Genomic DNA, 23,182 nt, shown 5'->3' with positions numbered 1-23,182 from the left:
ATGACAATATATATCTCCAGATCAGTGGAGATATATATGGGCACCTGCATGGCCCCACAATATGCCAACATTTTTATGGCTGACCTGGAACAACGCTTCCTCAGCTCTCGTCCACTCACGCCCCTTCTCTACCTAAGCTATATTGATGACATCTTCATCATCTGGACCCATGGGAAGGAGACTCTGGAAAAATTCCACCATGATTTCAACAGCTTCCACCCCACCATCAACCTCAGCCTGGACCAATCTACACGGGAGGTCCACTTCCTAGACACCACGGTGCAAATAAGTGATGGTCACATTAATACCACCCTATACCAAAAATCTACCGACCGCTATGCCTACCTTCATGCCTCCAGCTTCCATCCCGGGCACACCTCACGATCCATTGTCTACAGCCAAGCACTGAGGTACAATTGTATCTGCTCTAACCCCTCAGACAGAGACCAACACCTACAAAATCTCCATCAAGCATTCTCAAAACTACAATACCCGCACAAGGAAATAAGAAAACAGATCAACAGAGCCAGACGTGTACCCAGAAGCCTTCTACTGCAAGACAAACCCAAGAAAGAAACCAACAGGACTCCACTGGCCATCACATACAGTCCCCAGCTAAAACCCCTCCAATGCATCATCAGGGATCTACAACCCATCCTGGACAATGATCCCATACTTTCACAGGCCTTGGGTGGCAGATCAGTCCTCGCCCACAGACAACCTGCCAACCTGAAGCATATTCTCACCAGTAACTGCACACTGCACCATAGTAACTCTAACTCAGGAACCAATCCATGCAACAAACCTCGATGCCAACTCTGCCCACATATCTACACCAGCGACACCATCACAGGACCTAACCAGATCAGCCACACCGTCACCGGTTCATTCACTTGCACATCCACCAATGTAATATATGCCAGCAATGCCCCTCTGCTATGTACATTGGCCAAACTGGACAGTCTCTACGGAAAAGGATAAATGGACACAAATCAGATATTAGGAATGGCAATTTACAAAAACCTGTAGGAGAACACTTCAACCTCCCTGGCCACACAATAGCAGATCTTAAGGTGGCCATCCTGCAGCAAAAAAAAACTTCAGGACCAGCCTTCAGAGAGAAACTGCTGAGCTTCAGTTTATCTGCAAATTTGACACCATCCCTCAGGATTAAACAAAGACTGTGAATGGCTTGTCAACTACAAAACCAGTTTCTCCTCTCTTGGTTTTCACACCTCAGCTGCTAGAAGAGGGCCTCATCCTCCCTGATTGAACTAATCTCATTATCTCTAGCCTGCTTCTTGCTTGCTTATATATACCTGCCCCTGGAAATTTCCACTACATGCATCCGACAAAGTGGGCATTCACCCACGAAAGCTCATGCTCCAAAACGTCTGTTAGTCTATAAGGTGCCACAAGACTCTTTGCTGCTTATACAGATCCAGACTAACACGGCTACCCCTCTGATTATTGGATTCACTCTCTCTGCCTTCCACATTTTCTTAGGGAACACTATCACACATCATCTTTCCCATTAATTTGATGGTTGAGTTTCTGTTGTGATTTCTGCTACCTGTTTAGTGAGTCTTTGGCTTCTAATTTGAAATAGTATGTTGCTTGTTTTATTTTAAAAATGAACTGCATTTTATTTCCCTTCCAGGAGACTTTGGAATAAAAGTTTGTACCAGACTGTGTATATGTCTAGTGTGATATTTTGTAAAATTCTTAACTTGCTATTCAGTCATAAAAAGAGATGCAGGTACAGAGGACATTTTTTGTCTGAATTCATTATAGTTTTCTGCCTCATAAGCAGTGGCAATATAAACTGTTTGGTCTACATGCTATTTACCTGTTTATAAAGTGTGCCTTAAGAGCAGTGTTTATCAAAGGAGATTATAAAGCAGTACAAGGTAATATTTTCTATGTGAAGGGAAGGTCTAAGGTTATTACTAACAGAAATCCTTTAAAAAAATGTATCCCTTCCTTTTTTTAAAAAAGATGAGCAGAAACAAACACATTCACTAATTGCTGATAGCTTTGAGAGTCTCAGATGGAAGGTGCTTCTAAGTGCTACGTATTATTATTACAGTGACATACAGTTATCTTCCATTTTGTCTGCTCTATATTGATAATAAAGATGAGGCACTGCCAGAGACTCAGGTGTTAAAACAAATAACTTAAATAGCAATATGTCACTGAAAAAATAGTGTGTTCATTCAGGGGTTCTGAGGGAACCAAAGAATGAAGTGGCTGAACTGCTAGCAAAACTGAATCTCAAAACAAAATATCTGAATTTGGCCCGCCCACATTTTTTAAAATTCATTCACTAATGACTGAATTAGCACATCAGGCAATGTTTTTCTTTCATGTAGGGGATTTTATTTTTCCTTCCCCTCTCCCCTTCGATTCATCAACATTAATGGAGTGAATTACCAGCTCAAGACTATTAAGAAAAGCACCATCCATCCTTTTTATTGTAATGAGCCTGTAATCATCATAAAACTTCCGTCGTATGCCATCATTTGAATTCTCATTCAGTGTTTGCCAGCTTATTTGTTTGCTTTGTTTTGAGTTAAACATGTCAAATCTGGACCAAAGAAAAAGAAAATTGTCATCAGAGGATCAGACTCTCTCTTACCTGGAAATCATCCCAAACAAACTATTATAACACTAAGGGAATGTTCCTTTTGCTGAGGCTAGTTCTTCGCTACAGCTTTTGCTTTATCTAGTTCTGCTGATATTTCTCTCTAAACCGTTATCCAGAGGTGCAAGCTCTTACTCCTATTAAAAGTCCATCTGAGAAAAGTTCTTTTAAAAGCCAAGTACTCTTTCTCCCTTGAGCCCAGTCACATCACTAGTAAAGTGGCAAATATAATACAAAACCAGAGTTCCATAAAGGGCAGATAGTTGATACTTGAACTAACACATACTTGACATTTCTATAATACAAGAAGTATTATAGAACATCTCCTGAGGAACAGATGGAGAAACACATACCTGGATACTACTATTGTACTACAGAAATGTGTCTGGAGACACATTTATTCTGTAGTAAAAGGGTGACAAGGAAAAAATGTTTAGGGGTGGCAGTGGCTGGTCAGCACGTTGCTATACAAGACCAGCATGTGCTAACAGAAGAAAAAAGGGTTTAAAGAACTTTGCATGTGTTAGCCATAAAGATATTTGGGATTGTTATTCCTTTATGTGGTGGGTGACGACCCAGATTGTACGCAATTGGTATGGAGATAGAGAATACAGGGTCAATAGAAGTGAATGAGGATATGAATGGGACAATAGTTTAATCATAGCAAAAAAGAGAGATTGCCAGAGAACAGAAAGGAGTAGTAGGAGGAATAAATTGATGGAGATGCACTTACATTTCTTCCTACTCAACCTTCCCCTGCAATAACTTTCAAGATTCTCTCTCTCTCTTTATTCCAACATCAGCAAAAAGAAAGCAGAGGAAAATGGGAATCAGCATAAGAATTGAGAAGCATATCTCAAGGTTGTTCCATTTACAGATATTATTACTGCAGATGAAACAATGTAGATAAACTCAGTTTATATAATATCTCTAATTAAAAGGAAGGTTAGAGCCACTATACCTGCAATTGTATTTATTTCTTCCTGTATTCTTAGTGCTATCCCTCATATGACTGGAATAATACATGTCTTTTAGATATCTTGAAACTGTTTAAACTCTCTCAGAGGATGAAACCCCTGGTGCTAAGAAAAATCTCCCTGGATAACATCCATGGATCACTGGATTACACCAACAGTACTAATGATCTGACCACACATTAAGCCGTGTGAGCCGTTGTCTGGCTTGTTGGAAAAGATGTGTGCCCCTTTAGGGGCCAGAGAGCTGCAGAGTGATTTTCTGCTACAGCTGCAGACCAGGTCAATGTGGGGATGCTGAGCCATACCTCCCAGGTAACCAGAAGAGAGGGGGGACTATATAGGTCCATGGCAATGCAGGAAAAGCACTCTTTTACCTGGACCAGGCAGAGCAGCATCCACCCTCCCACCCATGGAAGCAGTGAAATATGGGTTTTGTCAGGATCTGCTGTGGGCGTTGCATGGAGGCAGAGGGGCATGGGAAGGAATTTTCCCCTCGCCGCCAGATTGGCCCAAGGTGAAGTGGTTTTTTTTCCACCTTCCCCACAATGGATTTGGGTGGGGGCTTAGTTGGGGTAAACATGAAACAGGAGTTAGGCAATGGTGTCACAATTTATTAATGTAAATGTGGGGAGGATGCTCAGTGCAGGTACTCCATAAGGAAGGGATACAGTGGTCAGATAAAATGGATTGATAAAGGATTTAAAAGAGAGATTCTTTAAAGGAATGGAAACAGGCCCCTTCCCCCCCCTTATAGCCTCCTCTCAATCCTCATTAAAAGGGGGGGATGGCGAGGTCCCAGCAGTGGGTTGGCTGGGGACCAGGATGGATAAGAGGGAGGGCTGACAGAACCGCATGGCTATTATTGAAATGATTATGGGAATTATCTGCACTGTACACCTTTATTGGCCGGGTTCTCCCAGACATTTAAGAAGAAAGTTGCAGCCTATTTAAACCACATCCAGAGTCTCCTGCCCTTCTTCCAGCATAGCTGGACAATGCATCAAAGCTAGTAAAACAGGCACCAATCAGTCTTCTGGAGATAAGGGAGAAAATACTTTCCCATTTCATATCTTTCATTTCAGACAATATCTTCCCCACTTCCTGTGTGCAGCTCCCAAGGATTACAGGTTCTATTTTATTCAAACTATTGCCACTGAAGACAGCAGTGCTATGAAGAGACAGCTACTGACTCTGCTCCATTAATTATCCAGCAGCTGAATCTTGTGTATGTTTCTGAACTAAATGGAGAATCCCTGAGCCTGTAGGGCAGTGTGAGTGGTAGTTGCTTTGCAGAGCTCTTTCTCTCCCATCCCAAATTAAGTAAATTTAATTAAAAGAATTAATTGTGTAAAATAATTAAGCAGCAAAACTGGGAAGAAAACACAATGCCAGACTTGTTCTACTCTGCATTTCCTGCCTCTCTGCCCACGAAACATCACTTTGAAAATCAAATCTGTGCCTTCCGTGAATAAGATTAATTAAGCCATCTCCAGTTACGATACTTTTATTGTGTTGGAGATTTCCCTCATCCCTCTGATTTGAAGCAGGTCAGCATAAGAACATGCGGGCATTCACTTTGATGGTGAGGAGATTCTCAGAGCATTGAACACCAACACAGAAACAAAGTTTTACTAGATTAAAGGGACCATGTAAAATACGTTTTTCCAGCCGTATTCTCCAGAGCAGATAAGCAGCTTTTCGCTGCCTAAAGGTAGTGAAGAAGCAACATAAGTAGGGCCCTACCAAATGCACGGTCCATTTTGGTCAATTTCATGGTCATAGGATTTTTAAAAATAGTAAATTTAACGATTTCAGCTCTTTAAATCTGAAATGTCATGGTGGTGTAATTGTAGGAGTTCTGACCCCAAAAGGAGTTGGTGGGGGGGTTGCAAGGTTATTGTAGGGGGGGTTGCGGCACTGAGCAGCTGCAGAGCAGCAGCAGCTGCTGGCCAGGAGCCTAGCTCTGAAGGCAGAGCCGCCGCCAGCAGCAGTGCAGAAGTAAGGATGGCAGGGTATGGTATTGCCGCCCTTACTGCTGCGCTGCTGCTGGTGGTGGCGCTGCCTTGAGAGCTGGGCGCCTGGCCAACAGCTGCCACTCTCCAGCTGCCCAGCTCTGAAGTCAGCACAGAAGTAAGGGTGGCAATACTGTGACCCCACCTACAACAATCTTGTGCCCCCCCGCAACTCCCTTTTGGGTCAGGATCCACAGTTTGAGAAACGCTGCTCTCCCCATGAGATCTGTATAGTACAGGGTAAAAGCACACAAAAGACCAGATCTCATGGGGGGTGGGAGAGCAGATTTCATGGTGGTTGATGCATTTTTCATTTGGTAGGGCCCTAAATATAAGGATAGACTCTTCACTAGCCCTCATCCTCCTTAGGGACTGTGCTTGTCATGGGCTCACCTTCCCGTTGCTGCACTTGGGAATTTTGAGGGAGGGGAGGTGCAGTCATGGGGAAGGAGTGGGTTGGGTCTCGTTTAGCTGGAGGTTGTGTGTGCAATGGAACAGAGTATTTTGAGCCCCCTTTGTGATCACAGATGAGGTAAATTGTGATAGTCTCACTCTTTCCCAGCTTCCCAGGATAAAGTGGAGGGAGGGATTGCATTTAGGGTGAAGGGTTTGGAATGGGCATTGCAGAAAGAGCTCAATTAAACTCCAGGGGTAAAATCTTGGCCCCCATCTTGCGTCTGACTTTTACAGGGCCAGGATTTCACCCTAGGACTTCAAGTTAACTAAGAGAAGTTCTGTGGTGTGAGAGGAAGTCCAAGACTGAATGATGGAGAGATTAATTCTTCTCACAGCCTCAGGATAAGGTGGGGATGAGGGCCCCAAGCAAACTGATGCTCCCACAAACACAGATTACTTTTTTTTTTTTGGTTGTATGAATGCTGTTGGTTCAAATTCCGATAACTGTGTTGATCCCTTGTCTTGTTTGGCCCCTTCCTTCCTCATTCTTCACCTTACTTTTTAGTTTATTGTTGCTGTCTATTCCTCTGTCTGTCTTTTTTTAATATTTAAACCCAAAATTTAACAACAACATTTAGGGCAAGAGTGATAGCAAATAAATAAAAGTAAAAAAAGTACTCTTGTCAAATATATCTATCTTTCAGAACGTCAGACAATCTACATAATTTCTAGCTGTAATTTTGAGGAAGCATAACACACAAACATGTTTTCCCTTAATGAAAAGCATTCCATACTAAATAATGGCCCCACGGACTTTATCCCAGCAACACACTGGAAAGTAGAGGTAATTGTTTTGTGTCAGGGTATAATAGTCATGACAGAAAATAACCATAAAGAAGAGATGTACAGGACAGGTTCTGAAATAATCTAAAGAAGGTAATTTTGTTTGAAAATTGTCAATTTTCTTGTTTCCAAACAAATTAATCAAATAAATTAGTCTTCATTAGAGTGCTACTGGCTAATACACATGCTACTCAACCCAAGTGGATCTATAAAGATGAAGGCTGCAAAAGAATCATTTGAATGAAAAACACATCATGGAAAGTGTTGCTGGAAATCTGGCAGCCAGAGTTCTGCTGGGTTTCTCCATTCTAAATATTGTACAAAAATGAAATTACAGTTATGCAACATCCTACTACATTTGCTGTTCCAAATGAGCCCTTCTGAACATCTGTGGTGGGCAACGTTCCATCTCAAAATGGAAGGATTCTTTCCTGCCAAACAAAACTGGCAGTTAAGAAAGTAGGAAAATCATCTTGATTATTATAGTCAAGAAAGACAGTTGCTACCTCCTTAAATGATTGGACCCATGTTTTTTGGTTGATTGTTTTAAATCTGACGTCATTTATAAGTGTACAGAATCTCAACAATTTCAGATTTTTCATCAGGGTTCTTTACTGGAGTTTTAACTCTAAAGTGCTAACCTGTGAGCACGAGGTTACTCAACACGTGATGTGGGATTTTTCATTGAACCAGCACTGCAAGTACAATGCACAAATGTTTGTCCCAGATTGGTAGCTCAGTTGGAGCACTGGGATTGGACTATATGTCGTAAAGCAGAAGTTTCCCATCTGCAGAGTTCTTGCTGGTGGTCCCCAGAGAGGTGGCTGGTCACATGATGCTGCATCTCTTCCTCATTTCTAGCTGCTAAATGACATTAAGAGCAGATGAAAATACATTAACTATTATTTTTTTCATGTGATTAATTGCCACGGGGATGTTTTGTGATTGCAAGTGGGAATGGAGGTAGTCTGTGCTATTCTGAGTGGACGGAAGGATGGTCTATACAATCGTAAAAGACAAGAGTGGAGGTCCATGAGACAATCTCTCTATCAAGATGTGACCCACACTGTGAAAAGGGGAAAGGTGATCTTGTGCTTAAGACTTAGACTGGGACTTAAGGTGACACTGTGAAAAGGGGAAAGGTGATCTTGTGCTTAAGACTTAGACTGGGACTTAAGAAATCTGACTTATGTTTAATTGCCACAGACTCCCTGCGTGACCATGGGCAAGTCACTTCATCTTTTGGGGACTCAGTTTCCTATTTGGAAATTGGGAAGGGTAGTCATTAATGTCAAAGGGGTATTATAAGAAGACATTCAGTATTTTTTTGTGAGGCGCAGGGATCCTGTGATGCTGGGGGATGGATAAATTTCTAGATAGGAATTTGGCATACAAGAAACATTTCTTAAATTATATATAAAGAACAGTGTTGTGCTTCTAGTAACACAGTATGCAAGAATTTGGTATAGCATAGTGGGTAGTTTAAGCTAAACTTCATAACCACTGATCAGAAATATACCAAATCTGAATCTATTTCTCTATAAACTGAATGCCAGGCTATATAAGACAGCAATGCTGTATAATGGCAGTTCTAAACCAGTGTTCTTTTGAACATAATGTACTGTCTTTGGGCCTGATCAAATTCCCACAGAAGTGAGGAGTCCTTCCTTTTACTTTAATGGGAGTTGGACGGGACTATTGTGCTATAGATAAGTATGGCATCTCCAGAACGAAGTGGTCTCTGTTTAAGGAGAAGTGACTTAATCATTAGAGTTCTGAAAACATTCTCCTTTGCCACACCAACTGCTGAAGAACAAGAGGAGCCAAGTCACCCATCTCATGTGTAATGGATGTGAACAAACCAGAAAAGAGTCAAATGACCATCCTTTAATTCAAGTGAATTTCTTGTTTTTTTAATAGTTTTTAAGTGGATTTTATCAAGTTTAGTAAGATGCAGAATGGTTTTTTTGTAATGGTTTGTACAAACCATATAATTCTTTTGTTTATTTCTCTAGTACATAAGGCTTCAGTGCCCCCCAAAATAAATAAAAATTCATGCTGTGACCCAGCTCTCGTACAATAACAAGTCGCTGTGTGCATGTGAGAGAAATGTAAAAATGATGGAGACGGATTGGATTTAATTTCCAAGTTTCTAATGATCTGTTATTTAAAGTAAATTAATAAATTAGTGGGCTGGAGACAGAGAAGTTTTAAATTAATTAAAAGGTACCTTTACAATTAGGGTGACCAGATAGCAAATGTGAAAAATCGGGACATGGGGTGGAGGGTAATAGGCGCATATATAAGAAAAAGTCCTGAATATCAGGACTGTCCCTATAAAATTGGGACAACTGGTTACCCTATTTACAATGTAATTTTCCTTATACTAGTTTTCACTGGTGTTTCCACAGTTCAAAGTTATGCCAGTTTTTCAGTGAATCCAATCTTAGTTTCACATGTGTTGGGGGAAAGCAGATACAAAGATTTCACCACATACTTCTCTCTTCTGCTGTGTTGCAATTGTAGATAGTCTGCAACCCTACCATAAAAGGCAAGGCTGCTCCCACATCTGTTGGTGAGGGAAGAGGGCCAGGGATCTAAAAGATGTCAGGCCAGCCTGTCAATAAAAATATGACAATAAATGTGAGTGCAAATGGAGTTGCTAAAGGTACTGGTATTGTTCAGCTGGAAGAGGAACTAGGAGACTTTTCTTATGGTGTTCACAATAGGACTGAAGACTAAGATAAACAGGATATACCTGAAAATATGATCTCTTTTCTTTAAGGTTTCCAAAGAAACTACAGAGACTCCTACCTCCTTTCTGTACTCTTATGACCAAAGATGGTCCTACCCCAATACATACTCTTTCTCCTATTTTTGGATATTACTTTTTTAAAAAGTCATTTATTTAATACATTACATATTCAGAGATGTTTTGGAGGAAGGGTTTTGTGTGGGTTTATATGAACATCTGTGTGTACTTTTTTTTTTGGTTGTGATCATTGTGAACACAAGGTTTTGTGAATAAAAATTGCATTATACTAAAGCTTCTAATTATGTTTGTTTGATCTTGCTGTATGTATTTTTCTATTCCCTGACAGCTTTTGTCCTCATTTATGTCCATGGAATCTGAACCTTCAATGGGTGTAAACAAATTTAACAGAACAAAATGTAACTCTTGTTTTAGTTTGGAAGCAATCTTTCCTAGACGGTTTCCCCTCTTGCAGCATTCCCTTGTAGTAGTAGTTTTTTCACATGTAAATGAGAGGTGACTACTTATACATGGTAGAAACAAGAATAGAACATTTTATGCAAAAGAGTCAGTACTGTCATGTTCTGGTATTACTCCTACCAATTTATATTGCCAGAAATGGTAAAATCCCACCCTGGAACAAATCACAAGTCTAAACACATTTGCTGCAGGCAAAAATTGGCTTTTCTCCCCTAGCCTGCGAGGGAAAAAACGTGCTTTTTACCTGCAAATATAGGCTTTAATCTTTGCTGGAAAATAGAAAAAAGTTTGACAGAATTGCTAAACGTTTTGCTTTTCAAAAACTTTGGGCAAAATGTGATATTTGTGACATTTGTTTTGTTTTGTAGGGGTGATAACACTTACCCACAAGGTTGTTGTGAGGACCAGATAGTTCACATGTATACAGAGCCTTAGAGGTGTGGAGTGTTACTGAAGTGCTAAACATACTAGTAAAAGTTTCCAGCTTAATTTTCTCATCCATTGGTTGTAAAATGCAATATATGTAGTCAAGAACATGTATTCCACTTTGAAGTCTCTATAAATGAGAGCCAGCTGAGACATCATCTTTCCTCCCCTGGCACTTCACCATTTTCTAGTCATTGCTGGATAAAACTGCATCTCGTTTAGAAATCAGTAATATTTAATTCCTTCTTGAGAGCATTTCAGAGAAAACTGCATGGTTACACTGAAAGAAAAAAAACATGCACAGAAATACAGAAATGGATTACTCAGAAAGACAGAAAAATCATGTTTTGCTGTTATGCATGCAAGCATTTGGTACTTATTTAGCCAGTCAGGGCACTGTGCCATATGTTTACTGTAAACTGTGTAATCCTCCATTGTTCATAATGTAATGTGTTTTTTCAACAGACATGTTCTGTGACCGAGCAATATGTTTTCTTTATTCTTATTTTAGAGTGCTCATGTATTAGAGCGAAATATTTCTTTTGGAAGTGCAGACCCATCTGTAAGCAAGCAGTTGCTCGAAACTGAGTCTGTCTCTCTGTCTAAGGTCAGTGTGGGAATGGGATGATCTCTGTGTGCCTGCTTTGCATGTTTTTTAAATAAATGTTTTAACTAGTAACTTTGTTGTGGCAGCTTTTGTGGGTGGGCTGTCAAGTATGATGCAGTTCAAGTCCTACAGCTTCTGGTTCCCCAAATGAGACTAGAGTAAAGCATACTTTTAAATGCCAGGCAAGAAAGTTTTTAATAGGGTTCACACTATTAAAATGAAAGATTTGAATCAGTATAATGTCCTGAAGCACCTAGAAGAAGCATGTTATTAATGAAAATACAGGATGCCTAGATCTCTCTTTCAATGGGGTGAAAGAGAGATACATAGGCAATTTGGGGAAGAGTTGCTTTAAGTATAAGGAAGCTTGTAGTCTGGCAGTAGATTAATGCCATAACATGCAGGGGTTAAGAGACTCATTCTGAATCCACATTTTCCAGGGCAGCAGGGACTAAGATAGCTGTGGAGACAGCACACTCAGTCCCAGGGAAGGGAACCTTATTTGGGTTGATTTGCCACAGACCTCTCTGGTTGACTTTGGAGCAGTGTTGTTGGATTCTGGAAAGAGCCGTATCCAGAACTTCTCATCTGGATGGGTAGTTGGCAAAGCACAGGGGTACTGAGAATGTTTATGTGGGTAAAAGGGAAAAACTGAGAGGTGGGGTCTCCCAGTGCATCTTGAGTTTCATCCATTTAGGCCTGAATCTTGAGCTTCCTGGAAGTCAACAGGGTCCATGCAGATGCAGAGATCTGTCTGCACAAAGTTCAGTGATTTTAAGATTCTTATGGTTGGAACCATATCTTCCGTTATGTTATTATGTAAAGTACCTGGCACAAATTCTCCTCTTAACAAACAATACATATTAATTCCATACAAAACAGCTATTTTTTTAAACTGTACTGAAAAGGCAGGGGTGTAGTGGAGACTAGTGATGTGACAATGTTCTTAAAGGTCATCTGCACACAGGACAAGAGTTAAGGTTGCCCAGGCAATATTATCTTTGCCATTTCCTGACTTTGGAATGCTTCACTTTCCAATCTTAATGTTTTTTTAATTTTAAAATGGAATTTCCTAGGTTTTTTAAAAATATTTTTTTTATCATATGCAGCTATTTGCATAAAGCTCACCTGTGCATTCCTTGTATCCTGCTGCTGCTCTGTGCCGGGCTGGTCCATTATGTAACTTATGGTGACACTCTCAGGGGACCAAAAATGCAGCTGGGAATCAATGTTAGATAAAGTGTCCCAGCCATATTATAGAATCATAGGACTTGAAGGCACCTTGAGAGGTCATCTAGTCCAGGCCCCTGCACTCATGACAGGACTAAGTATTATCTAGACCATCCCTGACAGGTGTTTGTCTAACCTGCTCTTAAAAATCTCCAAGGATGGAGATTCCACAATCTCCCTAGGCAATTTATTCCAGTGCTTAACCATCCTGACAGTTAGGAAGTTAGCTGCAATTTAAGACCACTGCTTCTTGTCCTATCCTCAGAGGTTAACAAGGACAATTTTTCTCCCTCCTCCTTGTAACAACCTTTTATGTACTTGAAAACTGTTATCATATCTCCTCTCAGTCTTCTCTTTTCCAGACTAAACAAACCCAATTTTTTCAATCTTCCTTCATAGATTATGTTTTCTGGACCTTTAATCATTTTTGTTGCTCTTCTCTGAACTTTCTCCAATTTGTCCACATCTTTCCTGAAATGTGGCGCCCAGAACTGGACACAATGCTCCAGCTGAGGCCTAATCAGGGCAGAGTAGAATGGAAGAATTACTTCTCGTGTCTTGCTTACAACACTCCTGCTAATACATCCCATGGTGGTCGCTTTTTTTTTTTTTTTTGCAACAGTGTTACACTGTTGACTCATATTTAGCATGTGGTCCAATATGACCCTCAGATCCCTTTCCACGGTACTCTTTCCTAGGCAGTCATTTCCCATTTTCTCCATATCACCTTTTGATCAGCCCAGGCCCCTTTGTCTTGCTCTTCTGGCAGCAGAAAGGGGGAGTGATGAAAGAATCCTTATGCTGACTATACATCATTGGAGAATCACACGTACACTGGCGTGACTCTCACTGAGTCAAGATGGCTTTAGGATCAGATTATGATGTTGGTGAAGCACAAAGCAGATAGCTGCACTGCACTGACCCTTTTTATTTGCCAGTCTCTGACCATTTGTTTAAATTAATATATGTATGAGTTCTTACTGAAAAGTATTTAATGCCAGTGCCACCTTGCAGATCAAAGACTTTTCCCTGCAGCTAAGCTTGTAAAGGAGAATCAATGAGGTGGGGATCAGTAGACATAAAGATATATAGAGAGATTCTGTACTTACCTCATGGGGCTAATTAGTTTAAATTCCCCCCCTCAAGTGTTAGTATTTCTTATTAGGGAAGACCTTTTGCACATGTAATAAGCTCTTCTACACCAGGGAGAAAGGTATAATCATCTTAAAATAAGGTGAAGTCAAAATAAACCTGGTGCTCTTCAAAATCATGATACTTACGGGCAAGAAAAGAGAACACTGGGAAAATGCGAGTTATGGCTTCTGGAGACAACACTACATTGTCTATGCACTTGCATGGGCATTTGATGTAGTTATTACTTTATTGTTTAGACAGATATTTCTAGTGACCCCTTTCTCAAATAAAAAAAATTTGTGATCCCCTTATGGTTACTATGAAAGTAAGCATCTGTGGTAAAAATCAGCTTATCTAATATAATTTTTTGTGTGTGTTTCAAGAGGTAGACTGAATACTCAACCTTGAAGGTTGAGGGTGTGCAGGGGTGGGATGGGAGGGGGAGGATGAGAGTGGGGTTTTCTTTGCTTTAAGTTGTAATACATTTTTCAGTGTTTCACAACCCCCCCAATTGCCTTTTGTGTCCCCCACAGAGGTTACGACATACCAGTTGAGAAACACTGGTGTGGAGCTATGAGAAATAGTATTGGTGAGCACATTATTATGCAGGCACAAGTAGCTTTTTAAACTACAGCAGACTTTTGTTGACCAGAGAGGCAGCAAAGGGGTATAAATAAGGGCAAAACTGTTTTGCATAGGCACCTTATACTTTCGTTGCTGTCTTCCCCTTCAAAATATTAAGCCATAATTTTGGCTTGAGTCATATAAATTGTAATTCCTGATGGCTGCTAAGTGTGGAGAAAGTGGACTAAAGAGCTCTCACATAGGAACACGAATTATAGGGGATGTAATGGAGTTATACAGAATAGCCAATCATATGGAGAAAGTAAATTGGACACTACTGTTTAAATTTCTTATAATGCAATGAAGCCGAATAGCAGAAACTGTAAAAGGAAATACATTTTCCTAAAGCACAATTAGCCTGCGGAACTCTGTACCACAAGATACCACTGAGGTCAAGCACTTAGTACGATTCAAAAAATGATTAAACGTTTCTATAAAAAACAGAGCCCATTCACAGTTACAGTAGAGAGGATTTTTAAAAATCATAAAATTTGGAAGGGATGTAAATTCTCATGCTTCAGGCCACTAACTGACAGGGGTTAGGAAGAATGTCCTCTATGGTCAAGTTATTTTATAATTTGCCCACTTTTGGAGTTTCTTGTTCCTTCTTCTGGAGACTTTTGGCCTTGGCCATTGTCGGAGGGAGGATAGTGGACTGGATGGATCACTGGTTTGATCTATTCTCTGCAAGCATAGTGTTAATATGTACCCATAATTTGGCTATGAGAGTGCCTTGTACAGCTCTTCACACAATCCATGGTTTCTAAGAGAAGGAATAATACCAGGTTGTTAGTAGAGACCACTGGTGAGTCAGGAAGTATAAATATTCTAACATGAAGACTGTGCCCCTGACTCCTTCACCATATCTGCTAAGCCCTTCTACATTTCCTGCTAGGGAGGGTGTGTGGAACAATGTCTACAGTTTTAATAGATGGTCAGAGTTGGGACAGCCAGCTGTCATCTTGTATTTCCCCTTCTGCTTACAAATGAGTTGGTGTGTGCCCACTGTATGCTTACCCCTGCCAGACTTTACCTGATTAATATACAATTAATAAGTATGAAATGCCATTTTTTCTCTTAACACACAGTCCTGCCATACACACGTATAAATCTGCAACCCAAAGTTTTTGGCTGCTTATAGTGCCAGATTTTTAAAAGAGCATAGCTTCAGTGTAGTTAGGTAAATAAGGGCCAGATTTCCAAAAGTGCTCAGAACCCAGTAGTTCCTACTTCTGAAAATCTGCCCGCTTATTTTGGTGTCTAAATGGGTGCTGAGCAGTTTTGTGTTCTGAGCACTTGAAACTGTGGGTCATGTAATATGAACAGTTTTGCATCATATATATATATTATACATTTAAAATATTATTTTTATACTTTTCCACCAGGAACCTGACAGCTGGGAAATCATAGAGGGGCTGAAAATAGGCCAGACTAATGTCCAGAAACCAGACAAACATGAAGGTTTCATAATGAAGAAAAGAAAATGGCCTTTAAAAGGCTGGCACAAGGTAAATGTCTCTTGGGAGGAGCTAGTTAATATCAATTAATTGTGTGTGTTTAAATCTTTGGTTTGTTAAGCCCATGCATTGTTAAATAATCCAAATTGGTTGAGATGGGCATGTGACACTATACTGTTCAGTTACCGGTCATGAGACTTTGATGATAAAAATCACTCTTGCAAGGTTACCTCTTGGCTGAGAAAGGATCATGTGATCATCTGACCTGCACCAAAGAAGGCTTAACACAGGTTAACCCTGAATTTGCAGCACAATCATGGGAAAGAGAGACAAACTTATTCCACACACTGTGCAGCATTTGGGCACTAGTTTGGTATAGATGTCTGCCTGGAATGGCTAGTCTCACCTTTACAGTAAGAGTAAGGACATTTGCATTTCTGTATTGCAGTGAAATCTTTTAATAGTAGTGAACTCACTTTTCATTGAACTTGATTATGAGGCAAATCCTACCCCCTCCTCTGCAGGTTTGGCCCCACATGAAACAGAATTGCTGTGCAGGTGGGGTATGGTTTGGGGAGGCCACATGAGGAGTGTGCACATGCTGGGCAGGGAGGAACCAAGACCCAAAGGGGCATAGGAGTGCTAGGACTGGGGAGTTGACTCTGTCTCTTAGGGCTGGTCTTCACTACGGGGAGACTGACGCTGCTGCAATCGATGCAGCAGGGATCGATATAGCATGTCTAGTGAAAACCCACTAAATCGACAGCAGAGCGATCTCCGGTTGATCCCTGTACTCCAGCAATCCGAGAAGAATAAGGGAAGTAGACGGGAGAGCGTATCCTGTCGACATAGCACAGTGAAGTAGCTGGAGTAGCGTAACTTAGGTTGACTTGCCCCCGTAGTGAAGACAAGCCCTTAGGCTGGAGTAAGCAGCTCTGAGGCATGGCTGCTTCCACTCCATGGCCTCCCACCACAGGAGCCAGTCTAATTACTCAGTTGTAACAGAGGGGATAGGCTTTGAGCAGAGGGTTCACTATTGCTAACATTGCAGTTGGCACATTACTGTGCATTGTAACAATTCAGGTTTTTCATCCTACTTCACTTAAAATGAACTTTTACTCTGAGTTCACCATGAGTAGTTTGTTTGCACTGTAACTTATGCTTCATTTGGCTGTTCTCTTATTACTGAGATGTAAAAAACAAATAATAAAAAAAATCTCCTGCTAGTTCCTTCTCTTTGTTGCACTGATTGCCTGCCCACTCCACCCTCTGGTGTTTTTGCTTGCTGGGCTGGTGACTGGGTTCAGCTGTGAGATGGAACTATGAATGCACAACAGCAAGGCCACCCGCCCAAAAGCCATTCTTTTCTTTAATTAGTTTGCAGACATTGCTGCCCATATTTAATTTTATTAGCTGCAAAAATTGCTGTTACTGGATTTAGGTCACTATATTTATGTCAAAACAATTACCATCTTTTTGTTTGAGCAACAAGCTGTGTGCTGTAAGGACTGACCTGCCTCTCTTTGACTCAGAGTAATTTTCCAGTACAAAATACATGTTGCTGAAAGAAACAGAAAGGCCTGCTTTTATTCACAGCTTTTTCTGGAAGAGCATTAACCATGTTTTTGCTAAGCAGTGTGGACTGTATTCATAGGTGAGTCTAAAATGGTGGGTGTAAGTAATATTTTTCTCCTCCTCCCCACCCACTATATATTGCGCTGACTTAGTCTCATTTGTGGTTACCAAAATGTAGCTTCCACACATCTGTCCCGTTGAATTCTGAACACCTGTTCACCTTAGGTTTTTTTCCCTCCAATAGTTCCTATAAATATAGTATTTAAGTGCTGACACATTATCCTGAATTTGACCTACTGAAAGTAAGGGCGTTTATGTTGGTGTAACTCTCATACTGAGGGACCAGAAGAGAAGAGTTTATCAAGAAAAACAACTAATGGGACATGTAAGAATGTATAGCATAAAGCAAGGCACCTCCTACTTCAATATGCACCAACTTAGGCTTCTTCACACCACGTTGTATATTAGTAAGGGATTGTAACAGGATAACTGGCTCCTTAAATGGAATCAGGCTCAGCTCTCCTGTTCCAATCTAGTTGTGACCTAGTTTGCTGTAATGAGGCAGGCCGGGCTGCCCCCTGGTATTATAAATGGGAGATAGCACAAAGATGAGAAAATCCAGATCCCAGAGTTCAGAGAGGGAGAGTTGGGAGTTTGGAACCCAGAGAGGGAGCTCAGATGAAGAGCAGAACTGGGTTGAGAGCTTCAGGGTGGGTGCCCCTGAAGACAGGTGAGAGTTCCTAGTTGAGATATGGAGCCACATCAGGCTGGTAAAAGCAGAAGGTGGGAAGGTAGCTGGGGGTGGGGGAGCAGGTGTGTGTGTTTGTGTGGGAGAGTGTGAGAGAGAGAGCCCTACAAACTTGAATGTACTGCTTGTGCTATGCTGGGGAATTCTGGATTATGACTGTGGTACTTCTGTAATCAATTAACCTTACAAAGGGCTATTTATACTTGGAAAGCTTGCATAGAGTTACTGGGGACTCCAGAAGAAAGGGGAAACTAAGGTAGAAACACCAGTCGTGATGCAGCCTGCCACTGGAGGACATCCCTGATGGGGCAGCGTTCTCAGTGGGGCTCTAAGAAAGCGAATCTAAGGGAGTCTAACCTTGTATCCCTTCCAAGGGCCAAATTATCAGCTCCTTGCGTGTATTAGTGATCAGTTACATTGACTCAGGTGGGTCTACTCATGTGAATATCTGTTTATGGATGTGAATAAGTGGATCACAGTCTGACCCTGGGTCTTTATCCCATTTTTACAAATCACATACAAATACGATATCCTCAACTTGCATTCAAGGACTGGATTCATTAAACTGTTTTTCAGAATGCCTACATGATGTGTCATCTCTGTAAAAAATACAGTGTGCTGGGAGATAGTGAAAAATTCTAAAGACAGTAATTGCAGCACATGGTACATCAGCAATAATACACTAACAGTTTACATTTGCTGTATGTAGCATATTTCATCCTGATGGGTCTCAAAATGCTTTGGTAACATAAGAGATTCCTTTGTATAATTTGTATATTAGTTTATCCAGTACCCAAATGCAGCATGGTTTGGAGTGAAATGATCATGGCTGTTTCCTCTGCAATATTCAAAACTGCACTACAGTTTAGAATAGGAAATGGGAGGAAAATACTTTTATCTAGTGGAAAGTGTGGGAGAAATGTAGAAAGGCAGAATTACCTGCCACTGACATCTCTACCCTTACAAAAAAATTCCTAGGGGTCTTTAATGGCCATAATTTGACTGTACATCTCCTCCAATGAATGTCTCCAGCAACACAGTTCCCCCACATACCAGGCTGAGACATTGGTGTCACCTCCTGAGTCACTTGCATCACTTCATGCAGCATTGTCATGAGGTACTTACAGCAGTCTCTGATTCAAGTACTGGCCCTGCCCAGGTTGTTACATTTAACAGGATCACAACACAAGAAGTTTGTCATTCCTCTCTACTCCAGTTTCCTCAGAGGGCTTGCCTAGACTAAGATAAAAGGTGTATTTTTAAAAGGTGCATGTTAAAAATACAACTTGCCCTTTTAAAAATGTTAGGGATTCACTAGATTAGGATCCAAAGGTGTGATGTTAGCACACATTAGTTAACATCTTTTGAAAGTCTAGTGAATAGAAAGCACACTGCCTTCAACACATACTAAGCTGGTTAAGATAAAACCCACTGCCTCGTCTATGCTACAGTTTCAGAATGTGTTAGCTAATCCATTCTAACAACGCATCTTTTATTCTAGTAAAGACAAACCCTCAGAGTAGAGAATATTGTTCTCTGGCCATCCTCCGTCATGGGGGAGAGATGTGCGGTGGTGGAGTAGTGAGTCTCAGCGTGGAGGTCAAAGGACCATAAGAGTTAGGTGGTTCTACCTTTTGGTCTAGGAATAGCTTTGGGTTTCCTTTTTCCTGGATGAGGAAGCTAGAAAAGCCATTAATGTGGAATGTGACTAATGTGAGTGGGAAGAAAGCAATGCAGAGCTTGAAGAAGCCAGTGACCACCTTTTTTAAAATGGTAAGCTGGAGTGTCAGCCCTATAGACCTCTCTGGACTGGTCAGAGAGCAGGAAGCTATCTTGGGCTACCGAGCATTCCCAGGGCAATTCCTGAGAGACCTGTCTGTTATGCCTAGAAGATAATTGCTGCCAGAACAAATGAGAGCCAACAGTCAATTCAGTACTGCATTTACAGGCTTCTTTCTGGCTCCAGATTCTAACTGCAAGGTGCAATGGGATAACAAACTTGCTTTCATAGATGTGATTTTACATAGTTAAAATTGTATTTGATCACTAAGAAGGGACTGTATTTTTTTACTGCAGCGCTTTTTTGTCCTGGATAATGGAATGTTGAAGTATTCAAAGTCACCAATTGATGTAAGTAAAACTCAAGGCCATTCTTAAATGTTGATTGAAAGCTTGGCCTGCTATGTGATTAAACCTCGTCACACTATGGATTCTTAACGGAACACAAACTAGCAGATCATGGCTGATGGGCTCCAAATGGGTAGTGCTGCTTCCATGGAAGACCACTGTGTGTGCTCTGCATGGATTTAAGATGGATGGGGAAGACGCAGGGCTTAGGGACCACTGCTCTTCATGACATAGTCTCTTCACTGACTCACTGGGGCTATCCTGGTGAACTGATGTTGACTGGGTCAGCATTAATTTGCATAGCTTCGCACTTTGCTCAGTGACCTACCTCAAAAGATCAGGTTGAGCTGGTGGCCAGGAACACCTTTGGAGAATGGCTCATGGAGAAGCCAGGGTGGTGGTTGCAAGAGGCACTGCAGAGGCTTTTGCTTGGATGAACCTTACCTCCAATGAATTCATCACTATATATGAGTTTCCAGGCCTAAAGCCGCTCTCCTAAAGGGAGAGTGGCAGGGAAACTCTGCAAGTGCAAACTAGAAGTTCCTAGTACCCTACATGGGAAAGGAAGATGTGGCCCATAGTTATCTGCATTGCTCATTTATATCTATGCTATAGGGTACCTCTGGATTTATTAAACTACTGATGATCAAATCCAGCTCACCTAATTCATATAAGTGTCCCCATTTAAATCAGTCACGGGCATGAAAAAAATATGTAATTAAGGCTATCAGGATTTGGCCCTCTATCAGTTATTTGCCGTAGCAGAGGTATCTAATATGTTTACCATATTTTTGGGTTTACTGTTGTAGCTGATGTACAGTTAGAGTATGATGGGTGAAAAAATTAGGGTTACATCTGTGACCATTATAATGAAATTATCCCCTTACTCTTGTAGCCATGTTTTATTAAGCTTCTGCAAATGTATTGTATTGATAATCTTTCTGCATTTACTCATGACTGTGTTCTATAGCTATTTTCAAATATAATACACTGAGGATTCCCCATTTCTTGTTACTTAACCAAATTTTTCAGACAAAATTCTGCCCTTAGATTCACTATACATTTTGATTGAGCATCTGTTTTCCCATTGGGAGATGCACACATGGGCAGAAAGTAGGTTGTTAGTCGAGCTCTAGCCCAGAGCAGAACTCTGCCTGTCCTGACTTTTATGAAAGTACAGAATAGATTAATTAAAGAGTTGTTTATTTAATGAAGGGCCTTGACTGATCAGCTGGAGATAATTTTAACTCTTTAATTTGGTGTCTATTCTGTACAAAATCAAAATGAATCATTCTAAACTTAGTTACACTGTGGTGTGAGTCATCAAGGCTGTTTATTGGAACAGACTCTGGAGTGAGGGGCCCTCTTTTTCTCAAAACAAACCTACTGTGCCACCGAGTTAGTACTGTTTTCTCTTGTTTTACATTAAAATCTTCTCTAAACAGGAAACAACTACATCAGTATTATTTCAGTGAGAGACAATAAAGCATTTGATGTTACCAGTCTCTTAACATGTCTTCTGATTTCAGATTCAGAAAGGCAAAGTACATGGAAGCATTGATGTTGGCTTATCAGTTATGTCAATTAAAAAGAAAGCTCGTAGAATAGACCTTGATACAGAAGAGCATATCTACCACCTGAAAGTGAGTAGTGTTGCAACAAGATTTTCGTCTCTTTTCATTCACAAGGGAAATGCTTTAAATAATAGCTATAAAGGATGAAGGAAGCAGGATATCTTTATGAACGGATAATTGACAGTGGCCCTTCTTTTAGGTGAAGTCCCAGGATTCATTTGATGCATGGGTATCAAAACTGCGCCACCACAGATTGTACCGTCAGAATGAGATTGTAAGATCACCAAGGGATGCCAGCTTTCACATATTCCCATCAGCCTCTACTACAGAGTCTTCACCAGCTGCTAATGTTGCTGTGTTAGATGGAAAGGTATACAGCATCCCTTATATGGAAACTCATCTTGAAGTTAGTGTAATACTTACAGCGGGCTGGGTTCCCTAGTGGACACTGGTGGATTCTGGTTGTAAAGCTGGTGTAATCAGCCATGGAAAAATCACCAAAGTAGGCAACACTGGCCAGCAAGCATCTGTGGGTATGTAGCTGAAAGGTTCAGCACGTCCCTACTGCAACCTTCATTAGTGGGTTTCCTATAGAGACCCCATTAGAGCGCCAAGCTTCCCTAAAACAATTTACACTACCCTGAACCAGCAGGGGTTAATTTGGCTCTTTATTGTTTCATAATGTTCTTCTAAGCAAACAATTTTTCAAGCTGATGCTCAGGAAGTTCTGTTTTTTTCAAGGGGACCTGTTTGGTATTCCAGTGTGCTGTTCTGAAAAGATACTTATTAAGGACTCTAAAGTCTGTTTCAAATATATCATTTAAATTCAGATATAGAATTTAATTTCTGATTTAAAAGTTAGTGTGAAGATTAGATCGATCAGCAAAGCATGGATCTTACCAACATTTTAAATGTTCTTGTTTTGTTTTAGGTTCCACAAAATAGCTTCCCATGGCAACCCCCCATACCATGTAGTAATAGCCTTCCTGCAACATATACTACTGGCCAAAGTAAAGTAGTAGCATGGTTGCAGGATTCTGAGGAGATGGACAGATGTGCAGAAGGTCAGTGATTCTCTTTCATGTCTTTCTTTATAAGAGAGACTGTTGATATATTATAAAAAATAGTAAAAAAAAAAAAAGGTTAAGATACTTCTTTATGTTAATATAAAATGGCGCAATTAAAATAATAAGCTGGTAACATTTAAAACTGTTCATTGTGGTGGAGTATATTCTTTGTCTTCACATTTCTGGATGTCACATTTTAAATTTTATTTTTGATTGTTAAAAAAAAATCTGAATAACTATTTTCGGTAAAATAATGCCATTCCCCTTTTAGGGCCCAGTCCTGCTTCCATTGTCCTCAGTGGGAGCAGCAGGTGCTCAGCACTACTGAAAATTGGGCCACTTACTTAGAATCATAGAATATCAGGGTTGGAAGGGACCTCAGGAGGTCATCTAGTTCAACCCCCTGCTCAAAGCAGGACCAATCCCCAGACAGATTTTTGCCCCAGATCCCTAAATGACCGTCTCAAGGATTGAGCTCACAACTCTGGGTTTAGCAGGCCAATGCTTAA

The 23,182-nt window shown here is 40.7% G+C and overlaps 1 protein-coding gene across 10 annotated transcripts in view; it reads left to right on the top strand.

Annotated features, from left to right (window-relative positions):
• OSBPL6 (oxysterol binding protein like 6) overlaps positions 1-23,182 on the top strand; it is a 182,292-nt gene that overhangs the window by 94,734 nt on the left and 64,376 nt on the right. For all 10 annotated transcript variants that reach the window (XM_039495756.1, XM_039495760.1, XM_039495761.1 and 7 more), the window contains exons 3-8: positions 11,042-11,137; positions 15,511-15,633; positions 19,982-20,035; positions 21,562-21,675; positions 21,806-21,976; positions 22,538-22,670. In XM_039495756.1, coding sequence (XP_039351690.1) covers positions 11,042-11,137; positions 15,511-15,633; positions 19,982-20,035; positions 21,562-21,675; positions 21,806-21,976; positions 22,538-22,670 — 691 coding nt within the window. The remainder of the gene's footprint in view (positions 1-11,041; positions 11,138-15,510; positions 15,634-19,981; positions 20,036-21,561; positions 21,676-21,805; positions 21,977-22,537; positions 22,671-23,182) is intronic.

This window comes from Mauremys reevesii, linkage group 11 (genome assembly GCF_016161935.1).
Source record: "Mauremys reevesii isolate NIE-2019 linkage group 11, ASM1616193v1, whole genome shotgun sequence".
Taxonomy (NCBI): Eukaryota; Metazoa; Chordata; order Testudines; family Geoemydidae; genus Mauremys; species Mauremys reevesii.
This window is presented reverse-complemented; position numbering and strand designations above follow the sequence as displayed.